Raw genomic sequence first — 18,973 nt, forward strand, 5'->3', positions numbered from 1 at the left:
GCCCTAGGGTGTGGCCCCTCCGTGGCCCCTCTTCGTCTCTCCTTCGGACTTCTGGAAGCTTCGTGAGAAAATAGGCCCCTGGGCTTTGATTTCATCCAATTCCGAGAATATTTCCTTACTAGGATTTCTGAAACCAAAAACAGCAGAAAACAGCAACTGGCACTTCGGCATCTTGTTAATAGGTTAGTTCCAGAAAATGCACGAATATGACATAAAGTGTGCATAAAACATGTAGATAACATCAATAATGTGGCATGGAACATAAGAAATTATCGATACGTCGGAGACGTATCACCGCCACATGCTTCGCATGCGGGTACTTCTGCTGAATCTGAACACTCTCATAATATTGATAATGTTTCTGCTGTGCTTGATGATAGTGGTTCATTGGGATCTTTTCTAGATGCTACAATTGCTAGGTCTAGATAAATTGAAAATACTGAAACTCCTAATGCTACTACACCTGTTAGTTCACCTGAACTTGATTATTTTAGTGATGATCCTGAGGAAGATTATGTGGAGCTTAATGATGATTTTATTGAAAAATGCAATGCTACTACTGATGCAAGAAAAATTAAAAAGTTGCTTGCAGAACATGCTGTTAGATATAAACTGTCTCCTGATCCTAAGTTTGCCACATCTCCTATAAACATTAGGGATAAAGATTATGATTTTTCTCTTGATTTATCTCATATAGCTATTGTTGAGAAAACACCCTTTTGTGGTACTGAAAAAGAAAGTGCTGTTGAACACATGACTGAGCTATCTACTCTTAGTAGCTTGTTTTCTGATGATGTCAAGATGCGTACTTACTTTGTTGCTAAAATATTTCCATTCGCATTAAAGGATGACGCTAAAACTTGGTATAATAATTTGCCACCTAATTCTATTAAAAGCCCGAAAGAATTGCTTGATGTTTTCTTCCGCAAATACTTTCCTGCTAGTGCTCAACATATTGCTTTGCAGAGAATTTATAACTTTAATCAGGAAGATGAAGAGAAATTGCCTGAGGCTTGGTCGAGATTTTGCTCTCTTATTAGAGCTCGGCCAGAGCATGATTTGGAAAAGCATGATTTACTTGATATATTTTATAGTGGACTAACCATTGAGTCTAGGGCATACCTGGATAGTTGTGCTGGTTGTGTTTTCAGGAAAAGAACTCCAGACGACGCTGAAGAATTATTGGCTAAAATAAGCCGGAATCATGATGATTGGACTATGCCTGAACCAACTCCAACGCCAATATTGAAGAAGAGGGGTTTAATTAAATTGAATGATGAAGATATGAGGGAAGCCAAGAAGTCTCTCAAGGAGAAAGGTATTAAATCTGAAGATGTGAAGAATCTACCTCCTATTGAAGATATATGTGAGATAATTCCCCCTTCCTCCATGATTGAGGTAAACTCCCTTCAACGCTTTACTAGGGAAGATATTCCGTATTCGAAACCTCCTGCACAATGCTTAGATGAGTTTGATAATTATATTGTTAAGCAAGAAAATTTTAATATGAGAGTAGAGAATCATTTAATGGAAAATTCTCGAGCTATTAGTGAATTGCATGATATTGTGGAGAGAACCTCCAATGATGTTAAGATGCTTGTTAAACATTTTCAAATGATTCAAACTCAAATTGATCAACTCACTAAAGTGCAAAATGACTTGTTAGGGAATAATTCTAAAGAGAAACATGCCTATGAAGTAACAACTAGAGGTGGTGTCTCTACCCAGGATCCTCTATATCCTGAAGGGCATCCCAAAAGAATTGAACAAGATTCTCAACGCATTGAACCTAGTGCTCATTCTAGGAAGAAAAAGAAGAAGAAACATAAAAATGTTGTAGAATCCTCTGAACCTGTTAATGATTCTAATAGTATTTCTATTTCTGATGCTGAAACTGAAAGTGGTAATGAACATGATAATGATAATGATAATGATAAGAATGATACTCCTGATAAAGAAGAGGTTGAAGAAGAACCTGAAAAGCATGCTAAAAATAAAAAGTATACTAAAGAAGACTTTATTGCTGAGAAACATGGTAATGAAAGAGAACCTTGGGTGCAAAAGCAAATGCCTTTTCCTGCTAAGAAACTAAAATCAAAGGAAGAAGAACACTATAATAAATTTTGCGATTGGATGAAACCTTTATTCTTGCAAATCCCTTTGACTGATGCTATTAAATTGCCTCCTTATTCAAGGTATATGAAAGATATTGTTACTAACAAAAGGAAAATCCCCAATGAGGAAATTTCCACTATGCTTGCTAATTACTCTTTCAATGGCAAAATTCCAAAGAAGTTGGGCGACCCAGGTATACCTACTATTCCTTGTTCTATTAAGAATAATTATGTTAAAACTGCTCTATGTGACTTGGGAGCCGGTGTTAGTGTTATGCCTTTTTCTCTTTATAAGAGACTTTACTTAGATAAGTTGATACCTACTGATATATCTTTGCAAATGGCTGATAAATCTATTGCTATTCCTGTTGGTATATGTGAGAATGTTCTGTTCAAGTTACTACTAAGCGCTTGATATTAACTGATTTTGTTGTGTTGGAAATGCCTGAAGATGATAATATGTCTATTATTCTTGGGAGACCTTTTCTTAACACCGCAGGGGCTGTTATTGATTGCAACAAAGGAAAGGTTACTTTCAATGTTGATGATAGGGAGCATACCGTTTATTTCCCCAAGAGGATTGAGAAAGCGTGTGGAGTTAATACTATTTCTAATGTGAGAACTATCAAAGTGGGAACTATTGATTGTCCTATATATGAGCCTAAGGAAGAATATCAAACTCTCGTGATTGGATCCATATCAATACAATTCAAGGTAACATGATTGATTTGAGGTTTATTTCTTCTTATGCTATGTAAAATTTATTTGGTGGCAAGACTTGATCAACCTTGTTAACGAATACTTTTTATATGCATAGAGAGGGTAAACAACATCTCTTTCTTCCTCCACTTGCTCTAGTTGCTGTGGCACTTTTAATTTGCAAAGTTCTTTAGTTATTTGAAGATTTCGAAATTTTTCCTGGCCAGTAATAATAAACTAAATACCCAGAAATGTGCGTTTTTCAAAGTTTTCAAAAATTCACAAAAATTATACCGTTGGTCCTATTTTTCGACGAGGCACCTGGGAGCACCAGAGGATGACCTGTGGGGCACCAGAGGGCGCCAGACCACAGGCCGGCGCGGCCAAGGAGGTGGCCGCGCCACCATGCGGTGTGGGCCCCCCTTTGCCCCACTTTGCCATCTCTTCCTCCCAGACTCTTCTCTCTCCCGAAAAAATCGACACCAAGTTCCTCTCACTCGCGTTTTTGCTCCAGAGCTCCAGATTTCTCAATCTCTTTGCTCAGCCCAGATTTCCTGCTGAAATTTGGCACATTTGCTCTTCGGTATGTGACTCCTCCACCCATCCAAGTAGAATTTCGTTTGGTTGAGTATATCTTGAATATTTTGCTGCTGTAGGTAACATGTTTAGTGAGCTTGCATGCTTGTTCTAAGTGGTAGAAACTAGTTTTGATGCATGATTAGTACTCTAGCAAGTTCCTATGGTAGTTTCCCTCAATTATATGTCACCAAATCAAATTTTTATGTCATTTGTTGAAAATTTCAGAGAAGCTATGAAGAAGTTTAGCTTTGGAGAGTTGTTCAAGAAGGGGACAACCAGCACCGGGAGGCCTTCTAGGGCTGCCACCCGGATTAGGCGATCATATAATGAAGACATCATCGCGCCTAGCTTCGCGCCCGAAGAGGACAACGGGCCTCCTAATGCTTCTACTTTTCCTTGCTATGATTTTCTAAGGAATGCAGGAATATTGGAGGATTTCTTAACCCTTGTCAACAGGGCAGGGTTAACCACTTATATGGGCGATGAAAGGGAGCAATACTACTTGCTCACCAAAATCTTCGTCGAGAGTTTCCAGTTCAACAACAAACATTATGAGCCAACGGTTGCATTCAGGATCTATGGTAATCCTGTTACTATGCCATTGAAGGATTTTTGTCGTGCCTTGGATATTGCCCCTGTAGGTACAGCAAGTAGGATTGATGACAACCCCCGGGACTTGTTGGAGCTCTACCGAGGGATCACCGATGATGATTGTCGCACCATCCAGCGGGGCAAGATAAGGAACATTCAACTCCCCGCCATTAAGTATTTTGCATACTACATTGCTACTAGCATTCTTGGTAGGGAGAACACTAGTAATATCTCTAGCTACCATCTTGCTTTCCTGAATATTGCACTTACTGGTCAAACATCCTATCACCTTGGTGCTCTTATTGCTCGCCGCCTGACTACCAGGGGGCCTATTTTTGGAGGAACTATCGCACTGCGTGTTTTAACATTTCTTAATCTTCCTATTGATCCTAATGATGTGCCATTGGCCCCTAGGAGACTCGATATTACTGCTATGAAGAGTCATCATTTTGTTACCACTGACTCTACTTTAGATAATATGGTGTATAGAATGTTGTTTTCTGACAGGGAGGAGAAGGAAATCCCTCTTCCCCAACCTGGTTTGCTTAGTATTGACAGGCAGTCATGGTCGTGCACTAAGGAGGAGGTGGATGAACATATGAAGATACAAGATTTCCACCAGCAGCATGACTCCGAGGACGTCGAGCCCTCCTATGATTACACCGTCACATATCCGGGTGCTTCTTCTAGCACATACCCGGAATACGACCCATGTTCATATTACGGAGACACTACTTCATGGGATCGATGGGATTGAACTCCACTTAGGCCAAAAGCCTAAGCTTGGGGGGAGGTATACCGGCATCACTCATTCTTTGCATATTATGGTTGCTGGATACTTGTATATACTTGTTTTGTTCGTTTGAGTGGTTTTCTAATGAGAGGAAGATGATATTTGGGGAAGTGCTGCCTGAAAACAGATTCTGGAACGTTACCGTAAAAATTGTCAAAAATAGACAGAGCGTCATTTTGAGCTGCCAATTTTTGTGCAGGTTCCCCAGGTTGTTATCTAACTTTCATTAGTTGAATACTTTTCGATCTGAGCAACGTAAGATTTTTGTAAAAATCGATTTCTGTACTGCTGTCAGGTTTTGGCAGATTTCTGCCATCTCGCTTTTCTGTGTTTCTTTCAGTTTGCTATTTCTTGTTTTTGCTTAGTTTCCTTCCCAAAACACAAAAAGACCAAAAATATTTCTGTTGTTTCTCTTCACCATTTGTTTGCTTTGGTTTCTTGCATTTGTTTCGCTTTATTTGCTATTGCTAGTTTGCTATAAGAAAACCCAAAAAGATTTTTTACTTTGTTTGTTTGTTTCTTTTTGTTCTTGTTTTTAATTCGAAAACACCAAAAATATTTGCTGTTCTTCTCTGGTTTGTAAAGTTCTTTATGAGTTCAATGGTCTTCGGTGGCTGGAGCGTGGTTTTCATTTCATATTATCCAAGCTACACAAGTGAAAAGGCAATAATGACGATCTACGACAATCTGATTGTGGTGAGAGGCTGGTATGAACTCTATTTGTTTTCATTTTTGTACATATACTCATCCATGTGAGCATGCTTAGTTGGTTCATGTGAGGTATATGTTATTTGAGAAAGTCTAGTAGTTTATGATCTCTCATGTTTAGCTCCAATCTATTAATATGAGTAGCATGTCATGTATGTTTGTTTGCATTGTTTTATTCATAAGTAAGTATGGCATTGTGGTATCCTCCTCTGAATAATTCATTTATATCGACTTGGCACATGCTCACGCATGCATATGACTGAACAAAAAGTCAATTAAGCCTCGATGATCTATATTGCTTCAGAGTTCTTGTATCACTTTTATGCCTCCGTTAATTTATTTTGCCGCAAGCATGATTATGACGATTCTTGCTCTCTTGATTTGTCGCTCCCTAGTCTATTGCTAGCCTTCACTTGTACTGAGCGGGAACGCTGCTCGTGCTTCCAAACACCTGAAAACCAAGTTGTTCCAAAGTGTCCACCATAAATACCTATGCATGGCATTTCAAACCATTCCAAGTAAATTCTCGTGCGCTACCTTTAAAACCTTCAAAATGCTTCTCAATTTGTGTTTATGTTTCATAGCTCATGAGGAAGTATGTGGTGTTTAGCTTTCAACCTTGTCATTTACTTTTGACGGACTCTCATATGGACTAGTGGCACATCCGCTTATCCAATAATTTTGCAAAAAGAGCTGGCAATGGGATTCCCAGTCCCGAATTAATTAACTTAAATAGACACTCCTTCATGGTTTGTGATTGTTGGACGGCACCCGAAGGATTCGGTTAGCCATGGCTTGTGTAAGCAAAGGTTGGGGGGAGTGTCATCATCATAATAAAACTAAAATAAAAAGGGCACTCCTTCATGGTATGAGATTGTTGGCAGGCACCCGAGGATTCGGTTAGCCATGGTTTGTGAAAGAAAGGTTGGAAGGAGTGCCAAATAAATATGCAATAATTCATGGGAGCCGCTCTTGAAAGTCCGGTTGGCGAGGTAGTTAGTGTACCCATTACCATTCGTTGACAACAACAAACACCTCTCAAAATAATTTTACTCCTGTCTTTATAAAAATAAAAAGCTCTAGCGCATGTTAATCCCTGCTTCCCTCTGCGAAGGGTCAATCTTTTACTTTTATGTTGTGTCTCCATTATTTCTTTGAGCACTATCTTGAGAGCACAACTGTCATTCTTAGTGTAATATGCTTGTCTCAAAATATGATTGATTGTGGTATAACTTTGATGCATTTATCTTTTGACAATCACTACTTCTAGTCTTTCTATGAACTCCAGAGGTGCCCGGGCATTTATGTTTTGCCAATCAAATACAGGCAAGCGAGATACCATTTTATCATACTCTCTTATGAATATTGCAATCTTGCTTATATACATGATTCATGATGCTTCTTATTAATTGTTGGTACCTCTCCATGATTGACATAGCTGTTAGATGATCTTATTTGCATGCATCTCATTATGAACTGCTTAAGTATTAGCCATTGCATGAGAATATATACATCATATGAGCAAATGTGTTCGTGAAAGTTCTTTTATCGCTCAGTTGTTAACTGAATTGCTTGAGGACAAGCAATAAGCTAAGCTTGGGGGGAGTTGATACGTCCAAAACGTATCTACTTTCCCGAACACTTTTGCTATTGTTTTGCCTCTAATTTGTGTATTTTGGATGCAACTAACACGGACTAACGCTGTTTTCAGCAGAACTGCTCTGGTGTCTCGTTTTTGTGCAGAAATCCAACTTTCGGGAAAATCCTCGGAATTTATGCAGAAGGCCCTATTTTTCCAGGAAACTAACGGAGCCAGAAGGGCAATTGAAGTGGAGGCCCGAGGGCCCCACACCATAGGGCAGCGCGGCCCAGGGGGGCCCGCGCGGCCCTGTGGTGTGGCCCCCTCGGCCGGCCTCCGACGCCCTCCTTCGGACTATTTATCGGCCTCGACCTAAAAACGCCAGGAGAGAAGTCGAAGTCGCCAGAAACCCTCCAGAACGCCGCCACATCGCGAAACTCCGTCGCGGGAGCCAGAAGTCTCCGTTCTGGCACTCCGCCGGGACGGGGAATTGGAGGAGATCATCGCCGCCATCACCGCCAACGCCTCTACATCAACCAGCCATGTTTCCCCCATCCATGTGTGAGTAATTCCCCCGCTGTAGGCCGAAGGGAATGGTAGGGATTGGATGAGATTGGTCATGTAATAGCATAAGATTGTTAGGGCATAGTGCCTAGTGTCCGTTATTGGTACTTTGATGATATTGTTGCAACTTGTTATGCTTAATGCTTGTCACTAGGGCCCGAGTGCCATGATCTCAGATCTGAACATGTTATTGTTTCATCATGATATTCATTGTTTATGGTCTTACCTATAAGTTGTATACACATGTCGCTGTCCGGAACCGATGGCCCCGAAGTGACAGAAATCGGGACAACCGGAGGGAATGGTAGCGATGTGAGGATCACATGTGTTCACGGAGTGTTAATGCTTTGCTCCGGTACTTTATTAAAAGGAGTACCTTAATATCCAGTAGTTTTCCTTGAGGCCCGGCTGCCACCGGCTGGTAGGACAAAAGATATTGTGCAAGTTTCTCATTGCGAGCACGCACGACTATATATGGAACACATGCCTATTGATTGCTTTGTACTTGGACACCGTTTTATTATTATCTGCAAATGCCCTGCTATGATTGTTACATGAGTTTCTCTCATCCATGCAACGCCCGTCATCCGTCCCCGTGCCAACAGTATTTTAATCCTGCTGTTTACTAAAATCACTACTGCTGTCTTTGTTACTCTGCTGCTGTTATTTCACTACTGCTACTGCTATAAAACTGTTACTACTGATAAACCCTTGCGAGCAAGTCTGTTTCCAGGTGCAGCTGAATTGACAACTCCGCTGTTAAGGCTTCCAAGTGTTCTTTGTCTCCCCTTGTGTCGAATCAATAAATTGGGTTTTACTTCCCTCGAAGACTGTTGCGATCCCCTATACTTGTGGGTCATCAGTGAGCCCGTCGGGCCCTGAACGTGTCCCTCCAGTGCTCCGTGTCCGGCGGCTACGGCGGGACGCCGACGCCGTTGACGACCATCCTCCACCCGCCATTGTTTGGCAGGCGCATGTCCGGCGGAACGGGATATCCCGTGTGGTACAGCGCGCACGCCTCCGCCACGGTGAGGCTGCCGTGGCCGAAGCCGTTTGCCGCGGCGATCTTGCGGGACGACGACATTGGCGGAGGAGGTTGGGAACGGCGAGGGAGGAGGAGATTTGGGGGCGACGAGAGGTTGGAGCGGCGAGAGATTGAGATCGGGGCGGAAGGAGGGGCGCTCTTATTATGCAGCGGCGCCAGGCGAAGCGGCAGCGGGGTGTTGAGACATAATAAACGCCATGGCCACGCGGCCATGCATGACGAGACGCATCCCTACGTCGCCTGGAAAAGCTGGAACGCCATTAGCGCCGCTTGACCAGAGGTAGGCGACGGGGGTTTAGGCTTCCGAGTCGTTGACGCGTCAGTCCCGCGTCTCCTCGCCTCGCTTTTCGTTGTGTCCGGCGTGCCCGAAGCATCGCTTGTGTAGCGGGAACGGATTCGGGACGCCGGACACCGTATTGTGCCGCGCCGGACGAAAAGGGGCTTTGAGACGGGTGGGAACGAAACTTTGTCTGGCGCGCAGGGGCAGGAGATGCTGTGAAGAAGCCAAGACAGGAAAGAAGTATTACGAGTGTTGTTTTGTATCGGGCTGGGACTTGGCGTAGGTAGCGGGGCTGATGTTGATTAGCTTGGTTTGCCAGAGGAAAATTAGTACTGTGGAGAAACATCGTACGTGGTTCGTATGTGTATTGTCGTGTGTGGAGCAATTCCGTTATTTCTTTATCCATTTTATCTTTTATACTTGTTACAAACTCATCTTCTTTATTCTAAGTGAATCATTAGTTCCTTACACTGGTCTGGGTAGTATCCCTGATATAATTTAAAGTATTGACATATTAATCTGTGATACATGTATTATTGCCAGATTGCTCAGAATCTACTAGAACACTTCTCAGTTAGAAACACTAAGATTGTTCTGTATAAAATTCGAGGAGTATGTTTTGTCAGGATGTTGCTCAGGACTCGAGACTCGAAGCTGTGTGATGCTGAGCACAACCATATTGCATGAATATGTTTTGTCAAGATGTTGCTTAGCGCTCGAAACTGTGTGACACTGAGCACAACCATATTGCATACACTATACTTCTATAGTTCCTATTGCTGGACAATGCATACACATACGTATTTCTATTAGTTTCTTTAATAGAACAACACTTGAAAGAGGTGTTTTCCCTATGTCTAATAAAGTTTGCTGCAGAATGGGAAAGAAGCAATTACAGTACAATACCCGTGTGCTGCCAGTTGTCCAATTTTAATGATGCAAGAGGTGTGAGTAACCAATGCTCTGCAAGGATGGCAGCTGTCCTATGGGAAAATAGAAGCAAGCTACATATCAGTTTACTTTGGAAAATACAGACGAGCCTAAGCAAATCATGCTAATCAACATGTGCATAGTTATGTAACTTGTCTACCTAAATTGTTATCTCGTGTCCATTTTGTTGGTACTCTGAATTTTCTGTTCGTGTATCTGGCTCAGCCTGGAATGTTTTGCAGTTGTATCGTGTCAATTGATTACATATCATGGTATATGTATATTTTGCTCAGATAAATTCTGGCAATTGAGCAAGTTACACAGAAATTATCTTAACAGGAACTCTGTTAGCACGTTAGACAACGTTAGGATTGAAACACGTATAAAAATGCATGCAGTTTTGATCTCAGAAAGTTAGTAGTGATTAACAAAATGTAATTTAAATCCAGTAAAAAACCCTCTACACTCATAAACCATTTGATACAATTTAGTGTTATGAAGAAATTCTTTCATGATGAAACAAATTCTGGCGTGGTTCCAGTATACTTGTGGACATAAACATGAATAAAACTTATGACTTGACTATAGTCTTGCTTTAGACAATTGTGCCTTTGGTGCAACGGGTCATCTAGTTGTTAGAATCCCTGCCCAGGTGGCAAGTGAATGGCATCTTCAGCCCCATAGGAGACCTGCAGGGCTTGATTCGTTGTACCGCCCTGTCCTTGTCATTTCCACAAACAAACTTGCGACCCTTTGGGTGCAAAATGTCTAAGTGACCACGACAGAATGCGCAGCTCTTCCAATGCCGGCCAAGAGGCTCTTCTGCAACCACATGCACGAAACATATCATACCAACCAGTTAACAGCAGGAAAAAAAATATTCAAGTTCATATACATACCGATGATGGTGCATGCTTCAACGATGGGAATAAAGACTGGAAAGAAGGAGCTGCAGCTGGGTGCTGCTGGAACAGAATGTGACAGGTGCGAGCAGACGGAGCTGCTGCTGCTGCTGGGTGCTCCTGGAACTGGAGGTGGCAGGTCCGAGCAGACAGAGCTGCTACTGCTGGGTGGCTTCTCATATCCTGGGACTGGTGGTGGCAGGTCCGAGCAGACAGAGTTGCTGCTGCTGAGTGGCTTCTCAGCTCCTGGAATTGGTGGTGGCAGGACGAAGCTGCTGAAGGGTGCCTTGTAGTGCACCTCAGCAAAGAAGCGCTTGATCTTTTTGGTCTTGCGGCAGCGAGCCCAGAAATTGATGTGATACCACATCTGGCCCCTGAAAAACGCACTGGCTTCCATCAGAGGCTTCACAGCATCAAACTCTTCACCCTGCAGGCAGGCAGATATATGTATGTCAGCTTGGTGCGGGAACTAATTGCGATGAATTTCTCAACGACTCAACCTTGAATGAAGTGAACTGGACATACTGGGTGTTTGGCATTGTAATGGTGGAGAGCGTAGCGGACATGGCGAATGATGATGAAGTCGCGCTCCCTGCATCCAATGCAGTTGGAGAAATTTGAGATTGATTAGTTATTTGTTCAACTGGTGCATGGTGAAAAAAATACAAGGCTCCATCAGCTCACTAACTGCAGTTGTCAGACTCACAAGCTTGTGTTACAACATAGACATAGGCCAACAACGCAGAGTTAATACGAACAGTTTCCATGCTGAAGAGACAGCAGTTCCTTCATTTGAAACCCCAAGCGGCACTACTTCATTTGAAACTCAAAGGAAACCTTTCCATTCTTTTGACTTCTAAATAGAACTTAGTATGTTATGTGCACGTGGATATTGTGTAATCAAATTTAATTGCGGTCTTTGAATACAGCATAAGATCTTTTCAGTAGCGATCTGAGGCTTCCAGATTTTCCAGTGCTGATTCCAAAAGGTCCAAAGCAAGCTAGGAATGTTGTAAGCTGAAGTTCAATATATTCCCAATTCTTGAACAGCACAAACTGCAGGAAATTTGTTTGTGCGTAGAAACATTCCCCAAGATTTCATTAAACGAAGTTATAACTGATTATGTGATCATGAAGGAAAAGCATACCAGGATGCCTCCAGGGGGATATGGATTTATAAGTTTTTTTTGTATCCATCTATTGTCGACAGGGTTTTGGAGGATAAACATGCTATAGAAGTATAGATGGAAGAGCAGAAAGACCTCTTGGTTGACAGCTAGCTGGAGAACTGCAACATTGTAACAACCAAAACTAGCAAACATTTTTAATCTATAAATTCAGGGTGAGACTAAACGGAATGTCCCAACAGCAGATGGTCCTGAGACAAAAAAAAAAAATCTTGGGCAGTAGTAGTTTCTAGTATCTCTAACTGAAGGTTATTAGAAAAACAAAATGTTTATGCTCAGAAAGATGCTCTAGTTTTATGACTTAATTTTGTACTGGTAGGTCGAGGGGTTGAGGAAAGTAAGATTTTGTACTGGTAGGTTTTGTTACTTTACTGACAGTCTGAACAGAAAGTTGTCCTTGAATGTTTTTTTTTATCCAGCACTTGGTATGCAATAATGCAATACAAGAGATCGCTTGAAATATAAATAGGAAATATCTGCTCCGGACGTACCCTTCAGAGTGCCGTGAAATACGAAAGTCCTTGTGGACACGCTGGTGCTGGCGCAAATAGTCTTGCACTCGTAGCTGCTCCTCACGGGAGAGTTGTGGGAGCAGGTCCTCCAACGCCGGTGCCGTCCACGGCTCCCATCCGAACGCAAAATCTTGCCGCGAACCCATCTCAATTGATCTGGCAATACTGAAGGAGGTATGTTCAAGGAATTTTTTTGAAACGGAACAATTTGTTGAAATTGGCAATACAATCGGCATTGGCAATCATCGCCTCTGAACTGAAATCCGAAATAATCCATAAGGTACCGCAAGGTATGAGGAATAGAGCTTACCCCGAGTATGGAACGGAGCGACGGTCCAGTGATGAGGCAGCGGGTGAACCCTAGCCGGTGTTGAGGTCGTCGAGAATCGCCTGCGTGGGCAGGGTAGGGGGATCTACGCTGGTGGAGGCGGCTAGGGTCGTGACTTTGGTCTGAGATTTTTCGGTTCTCACAAATCGGTGGATTACTATTTAAAGTAACCGAGCGTTCGGTCCCCACTCCCCACACATATCGGTTCCGGACCGAAAGCTGCTGGTCTTGGGCTTGGGCTAGGTTGTTAAGGTGGGATCCCATAGAATTCCATAAGGCCTCGTTCGGTACAAGTGGGGTGACATCCTGTGTAGCATGCTACTGTAGCTGCTATGCCGGGCTTTGCATCCCGGCTTGACTGAGAATAGTACCCCGTACAAGGGATCACGAGTTCAACCCTAGATAATGGCCGGCATGTATGATTTACTACCCCTCCTTCTTATCTTGGTATCCCTATGAACTTTGGTCGTTTCGTTTAAAATCGAGAACAGTTCAACCCTAGGATCGAGACCCATATATTGTTTGGGTAAACACTATCTATTGTTGTCTGATTGGAAACAATCCGTCGGACCTCCCCGATGCTGTTAATTTCATCTCAAATCAACGATTGGCTTTGCATCCGATTTTTTCCATAATTGCGTCCATTGATTTAGCCTTGTCTCCCCACAAAAAGGCTCGTGAAAATTAGCTAGAAAATACTACCGGCCCCATCTCATTCCTCGCATCGCAACCCCATGCCGCTCCGCTCCCGTCCCGGTGCTCACCTCGCTCTACGTCCGCCGCCGAACCGCGTCACTGCTAGGCGAGATCTTCGTCCTTCTGGCGCCGGGAGAACTGACTAGTGGCCGGTGGAAGTAGGTGTCAGAGGAATCTCAGTGCTGCAGCAACACCAACAGATACTGTAGTGCAAACACTGTAGAACGACCCTGTAGCTCGGTACTGTAGCGCGCACACTGTAGATTGATACTGTAGCGCGCGCACTGTAGATGTTCATCCGGCCACTGATCCTCGATCCAACGGCAGGGAAAGGGGGTCAAGGCACAACACTGTTCATGTGTGCCTTGTCTTCAGCAAGGCACCTGATCTCAGTCCCCTGGAGCGTCCGTCCTCCTGTCGACCTGTCGTGGAGAACTGGTTGGCTCCGTGCCTCCGTCCCGATTCCCCACGCGGCCACGCCCCGACCGCCGCCGCCGCTGCTCCGCGCCTCCGCCCCCGGCGCCGCCGCTTCGCCGGCGGCCGGCCCCCGCCCGCTGGACTCATAAGCGCCCGCCGGCGCTTCGCTCGCCGCCCCGCCGCCGCACTACCGCAGTCCGCAGAGACCGCCAGCCGTCGGTCGCCGGCCGCCGCTCTGAACGTCGAGCGCCGCCCGCCCTTGATCTTCCCAACTGCCGAGGCCACAAGCAGTAGCAGTAGGGTGAGGCCGGTGAGCTGTGAACATTTTCTGATTTGCAGCTATTTGCCTATTTCTCTGTATGAAACTATGAATGTATGTCCCTGTGTATGTCTATTCTCTGTTACTTTGTAAGTTTGTATGTTAAGAAGAACACATAAAATTACTAAATTGGTAATGTTTAAATATTTCAATTGTGTAGAAATGAAGAGAAATAGCCAAATTGCGCTACTTTTTCAGAAACAAGCATCAAAGAAGATTGCATCTCCGGTCCAATATTGGGAGTGAGATTTACATTGATACAACACCACACCCACCTTCACCCCAACAACCAAATGCAAGGTCATCTGATGCTCACTTTCTTCCACATGATCCGGGGGAAAGGATTCCTATATCAAGTTATGATGTTAATATTCAAGATGATGTTCGGAGATGATATATCCTAAAAGGTCCATGCCAACCATATGAGAATGTTGTCGCAACAACAAAAAAAAAGGGCAAAAATTGACACTTTAGCTGTGTTTGGTTTCATCGCTACAATTGGCTAGAATATAGTATCGAAAAGGATGCGGCATTTTGCTTTGTGTGTTTCTTGTTTAAAGAGAGAGCCAATGGAGGTCTCGGAGGAGATGCCTTTGTTAAAAATGGTTTTAGGCAAAGGTTTTTTACATTTTGGGGGTGCGAAAAAAAATTTAGGGGGTTTTTCACATCACTACAATTGTTCATTATTCATTATGCAAAGGTTTTTCACATTTTGGGGGGTGCGCAAAAAAAATTTGAGATGTGCCCCCCCCTCCAATTCTTTCCGTCCGCCACTGACTCATACCCGGCCGCACGAGCAGGTCCACAGGTCCAAGTTCTGTTGCTTGTGCTTCGCCCCCGAGCTGCTGCAGATTCCATCCGTGTTCTCTAGGTGTCTAGATGGATTTGCTATTATATTTAAGATTCTGACACGATATGTATTTGGGACGACTTCTCTATGTTTCTAGGTATCTAGGTTCAGACTGAGACACTATTCAATTTCTTGTGTATTCATTAGTGATACCTATGTTGTTTATTGCATGGAAAACAATAATAATACAAGTTCTCATTACCCTCAGGGTATTTCGACAATTTTTCGGTTCACAGCCGGACAGTCAGCTAAGTTACCAAAGACTACAACTCAAAACATCAGCTTTTTCTACACAACAACTTTCCTTGCACAGTGGCACAGCCAGCCGCAGCCAGCCACAGTCAGCTCAAACAAAGAGGCCCGGAGATTATCTTTGAAGCAATGGAGCTTGGCAATGGAAGCAAAATATTCTTGGTAGGTAGCATAGTTTGTGCTGAACATTAAATCGTGGAATTAAAAAAATGGTGCATCTGCCATGATTATTGCAAGGAAATAGCAATCATATTTGCCTCAAAAAATGGCGCTTCCAATGTTGAAAAACAATGCTTCCGTGGCATTGGACTACATTGTTGTGACTGAGAATGCCGTAATTAATTTCCTGTAATATTTTATACACATTCCTAAAAGTTAGATTTTTTGATAAACCATGATGGGGGAGCATATTAGACGGAAGCATACAAATCTGTTCCTTGAATAACGGAAGAGGCTGGCGATATTAACTGTATGTACCGGATCAGTTTAGGGAAGCATATAGTCACTCCTCAATTAACGGAAATTAATGCCGTGGCCATGTAAGATCTTATGGTCGCGCTGCTTCCAATCCTACGGTCATACATAGGTCCGATGGGAGGCCAAAAATCGGCATCCGATTCCTAGTGATGTCCAGCCCAACAAGCAGACTACCTAGGCCAAAGTTCTAAACTCGACATCACATGTCTCCTGGCAGGCTCGTACGTCCCTAGAAAAATAAAAGGCAGCCCCATTCAGCTTTCCCGTACAATGTCCCTATACATGTATATGCATCTGTCTAATTTCATCAATCGTTTATGTGCGGACCTGGAGGTACAGAGGGCGACGGACAAACCAAAGAAGGGGACAGGGCCGGCTGCGCCGAGGTGGATTCCTCCACCACCAGGTGTCACAAAAGTAAATGTCGACGCAGCCTATCGAAGAACAGCAAGCGAGCAGCTCTGGCCGCTATAGCGAGGAACGATGCGGGAGATTTCCTAGGATCATCAACCATGGTGATGGCAGGTGTTGATGACCCAGAGGTTTTGGAGGCTATGGCATGCAGAGAAGGTATGTCTTTGGCTGCTGATTTATATTTGCGCTAAGTCAAACTAGCAAGTGACTGTGCCAATGTAGTCAAGAGCATCAACAGCAATGATGTTCTCACATTGTATGGCCAGGTGGTGAGGGAGATCAGGATAACCAGGGAGGAGTTTGAACTATTTGAATTTGTTCATGAGGGTCGAAGATCCAACGGAGATGCACATGATCTAGCTAGAGGTTCTTTGTACTCCTGTGAGGGGAGGCATGTTTGGCTTCATGACCTACCTGATGGGGTTTGTAAGAACATTTTGATTGAATAAAGCAATAAAGGGGTGGTGTGCTAAAAAAAATCTGTCTAATTTCATTTTGCTTCAGCTAGCTATGTACGAGCAGTTAACTACTACATAGTTGTATGATTATTGGGCTCAGCAGTCCTTGTCGTACGTGGAGATATCTTCTAGTCACGGCAACCCCGCGAGTACGGACTCAACTTTTTATTTGTTGTCACAATTTGGTCAAATCGGTTAAAAAAACAAACACCGTTGGGTAACCTAAAATTAGGAAACCGATATAATTTCGGTTCTCATTTCTTATTACCCGAATTATTGAAAAATTAAAAAAACCGAACCAAATTTTTGGTTAAACCCGACTGCCTAGGCCTACCCTCATGCATGAGAGAGGAAGGAGAGAGAAATTATTTTTATTGCTTGTGGAGAACCCATAAGTTTGTGAGAGAATTCCTTATTCTTGATAACTTGTAACCCGTCTGCAACTGAAAATATTGAAGTACAAGTCACATGAAATTCCATCAAAGACGAACCATGACGCAAATCTAATGGCTGAGTACTTGACCGTTCTCATATGTTTTGTTTTTCACTTGCAACCTATATTTTTCGATAAAGGGAATATATTAGTATCAAAAGATACTAATTACACCCAGCCTCTGCAACAACGCAACACCCTAACGGCAGTATGGATGCACACAGCCAAAAAAACAAAGAAACAAAAGTCCCGCTATAGCATCCCAGGCATAGCAACAACAATACAACCAGCACCAAGACAACACCTGAAATACAGACTCGTCAAAAACGACGCCTCCAAGAAGAGAACGGTGCACCAGCGCCATCGTCGCTCGACCAAAGATCTTAGGTTTTTACCCTGAAGATAGCCCCCGCTCTTAAAATAATGCCTCTAACAAGGTCATTGCTAGGCACAACCAGTTAAGGCTAGACCTTGGGTTTTCACCCTGACAGGTAGGACTCTGAACTTCACTTGTGCTACCGCCCCACTTTCATACCACTGCTGCGGAGCCCGGAACACCAAGCAAGTCCCTCAACAACCTCCCTTAGCTAGTCCTCCAATCCAGCATTCATGTTATTCCCTGACTGCATCATGGACCAAAATGTCTCTTGATGCCAACACAGAACAGAGCTTCATGCCGCTCCCTCCAGAACCAAACGGTTGGAATAAAATCATGGGTGCGCACGACCGAATACCATCGATCCAGCAATCTCCGGGCCAAAAAAGCAGTGTTACATTCGCCGGCAGCGCCTTCCGGAACTCAACACTCCGGCCAGATCGAGACGGGCATGCCTCAGGTAAGTCTTCATCTTCGCCTAAGAGAGACCCTAGTCGGGCCCCCACGCCGGTGGCCATCCCAGGCAGGCCAAGGTTGCCGCTGGAGACACCAAGCGTAGATCGCGTAGTCCGGAGACACCGCACACGCCTGGGCACCGCCGCAGCCGAACGCCAGCCCTCCACCGCCGGCCGCCGAGAGGCGAGGAGAAGGGGACCTAGGGTTTCCCCCTGCAGCCCGCCCCCACCCCTCCCTCCATCGCCGGCAGGGCTGACCACCGCCTCGTCATCCGTCATGCCGCCGCCGAGCCGAGACCAGGCACCGCCACCGAGGCCCCCGGCAATAGGGCCGCGCTCTGGCCCGAGGAGGGCGACCCGCGCCCAACCCCGCGCGCGAGAGGACGATGAAATCCCCGCCGCCGTCGGTGCCGGCCAGGATTTGCCTGACCGCGCCCCCGACGGTGGCGAGGGAGGGGAGGGGGAGAGGGGGAAACGGCGGCGGCGCGGTAGGGTTCCTCCCGGCCGCCACGCGGGGACAACACGGGAGGGGGGCGATTTCCTATATGTAACCGGAAAAAGACATAGTTGCAATTCATATGCAAATCCTAGACCAGCACGAATCACGAAGCAAACCCAACGGCAAACTGCTTGTCTGAGTGCCACACTGCCACCGATCTCGTAATATGAGAATTAGCAATCTCTTTTTTTCTACTTGATTGAAATAGTTCAATGACTTCGCAATGTCAAGTGTATTCATTTCGAATGAATAATGTACACATGCAAGACAGTCCCAAGATTTGCCAGTAAACTCTCCTACTTGCCGCTCACAACCAATTCCATGGCATTTGATATGTTCACCTCTCTCTGTCTAAGAAGTTCATCACTTGTGCATTTCACAACCAACGCAACGAATTTGATATACTCATTAAACACAAGCTCATGGGCTCCTCGCAGCTGTTCTTTGCACTGCAACCGCCTCCGCAATATTTAACACATCTACTCTTGATCTACCTGCGCGCTAACTCCTGGTTTG

General features: G+C 44.3%; 1 protein-coding gene across 2 annotated transcripts; it reads right to left on the minus strand.

The window, feature by feature from the left end:
- Positions 1 to 10,320: 10,320 nt before the first annotated feature.
- LOC127298881 (uncharacterized) lies at positions 10,321 to 12,952 on the minus strand. 2 transcript variants are annotated; one of them, XM_051328829.2, is made up of 5 exons: positions 12,794 to 12,952; positions 12,463 to 12,639; positions 11,310 to 11,376; positions 10,782 to 11,211; positions 10,321 to 10,704 (listed from the first exon to the last, which is right to left on the minus strand). In XM_051328829.2, exons 2-5 carry the CDS (start codon positions 12,627 to 12,629, stop codon positions 10,511 to 10,513), a joined length of 858 nt encoding a protein of 285 aa, XP_051184789.1. In that variant the 5' UTR covers positions 12,630 to 12,639; positions 12,794 to 12,952; the 3' UTR covers positions 10,321 to 10,510. The 2 variants fall into 2 exon arrangements, with proteins under 2 accessions (XP_051184789.1, XP_051184735.1); XM_051328775.2 differs by having other exon boundaries at positions 12,463 to 12,648.
- Between the last annotated feature and the right edge of the window lie 6,021 nt (positions 12,953 to 18,973).

This window comes from Lolium perenne, chromosome 1 (assembly GCF_019359855.2).
Source record: "Lolium perenne isolate Kyuss_39 chromosome 1, Kyuss_2.0, whole genome shotgun sequence".
Classification (NCBI taxonomy): domain Eukaryota; kingdom Viridiplantae; phylum Streptophyta; class Magnoliopsida; order Poales; family Poaceae; genus Lolium; species Lolium perenne.

Coding starts and splice junctions, on each gene's coding strand:
- LOC127298881 (XM_051328829.2), bottom strand. CDS start 12,629: ATGGGTTCGCGGCAAGATTTTGCGTTCGGATGGGAGCCGTGGACGGCA. Junction 11,377..12,462: donor ATTTCACGGCACTCTGAAGG/GTACGTCCGGAG, acceptor CATTGGATGCAG/GGAGCGCGACTTCATCATCA. Junction 10,705..10,781: donor TGAAGCATGCACCATCATCG/GTATGTATATGA, acceptor ATGTGGTTGCAG/AAGAGCCTCTTGGCCGGCAT.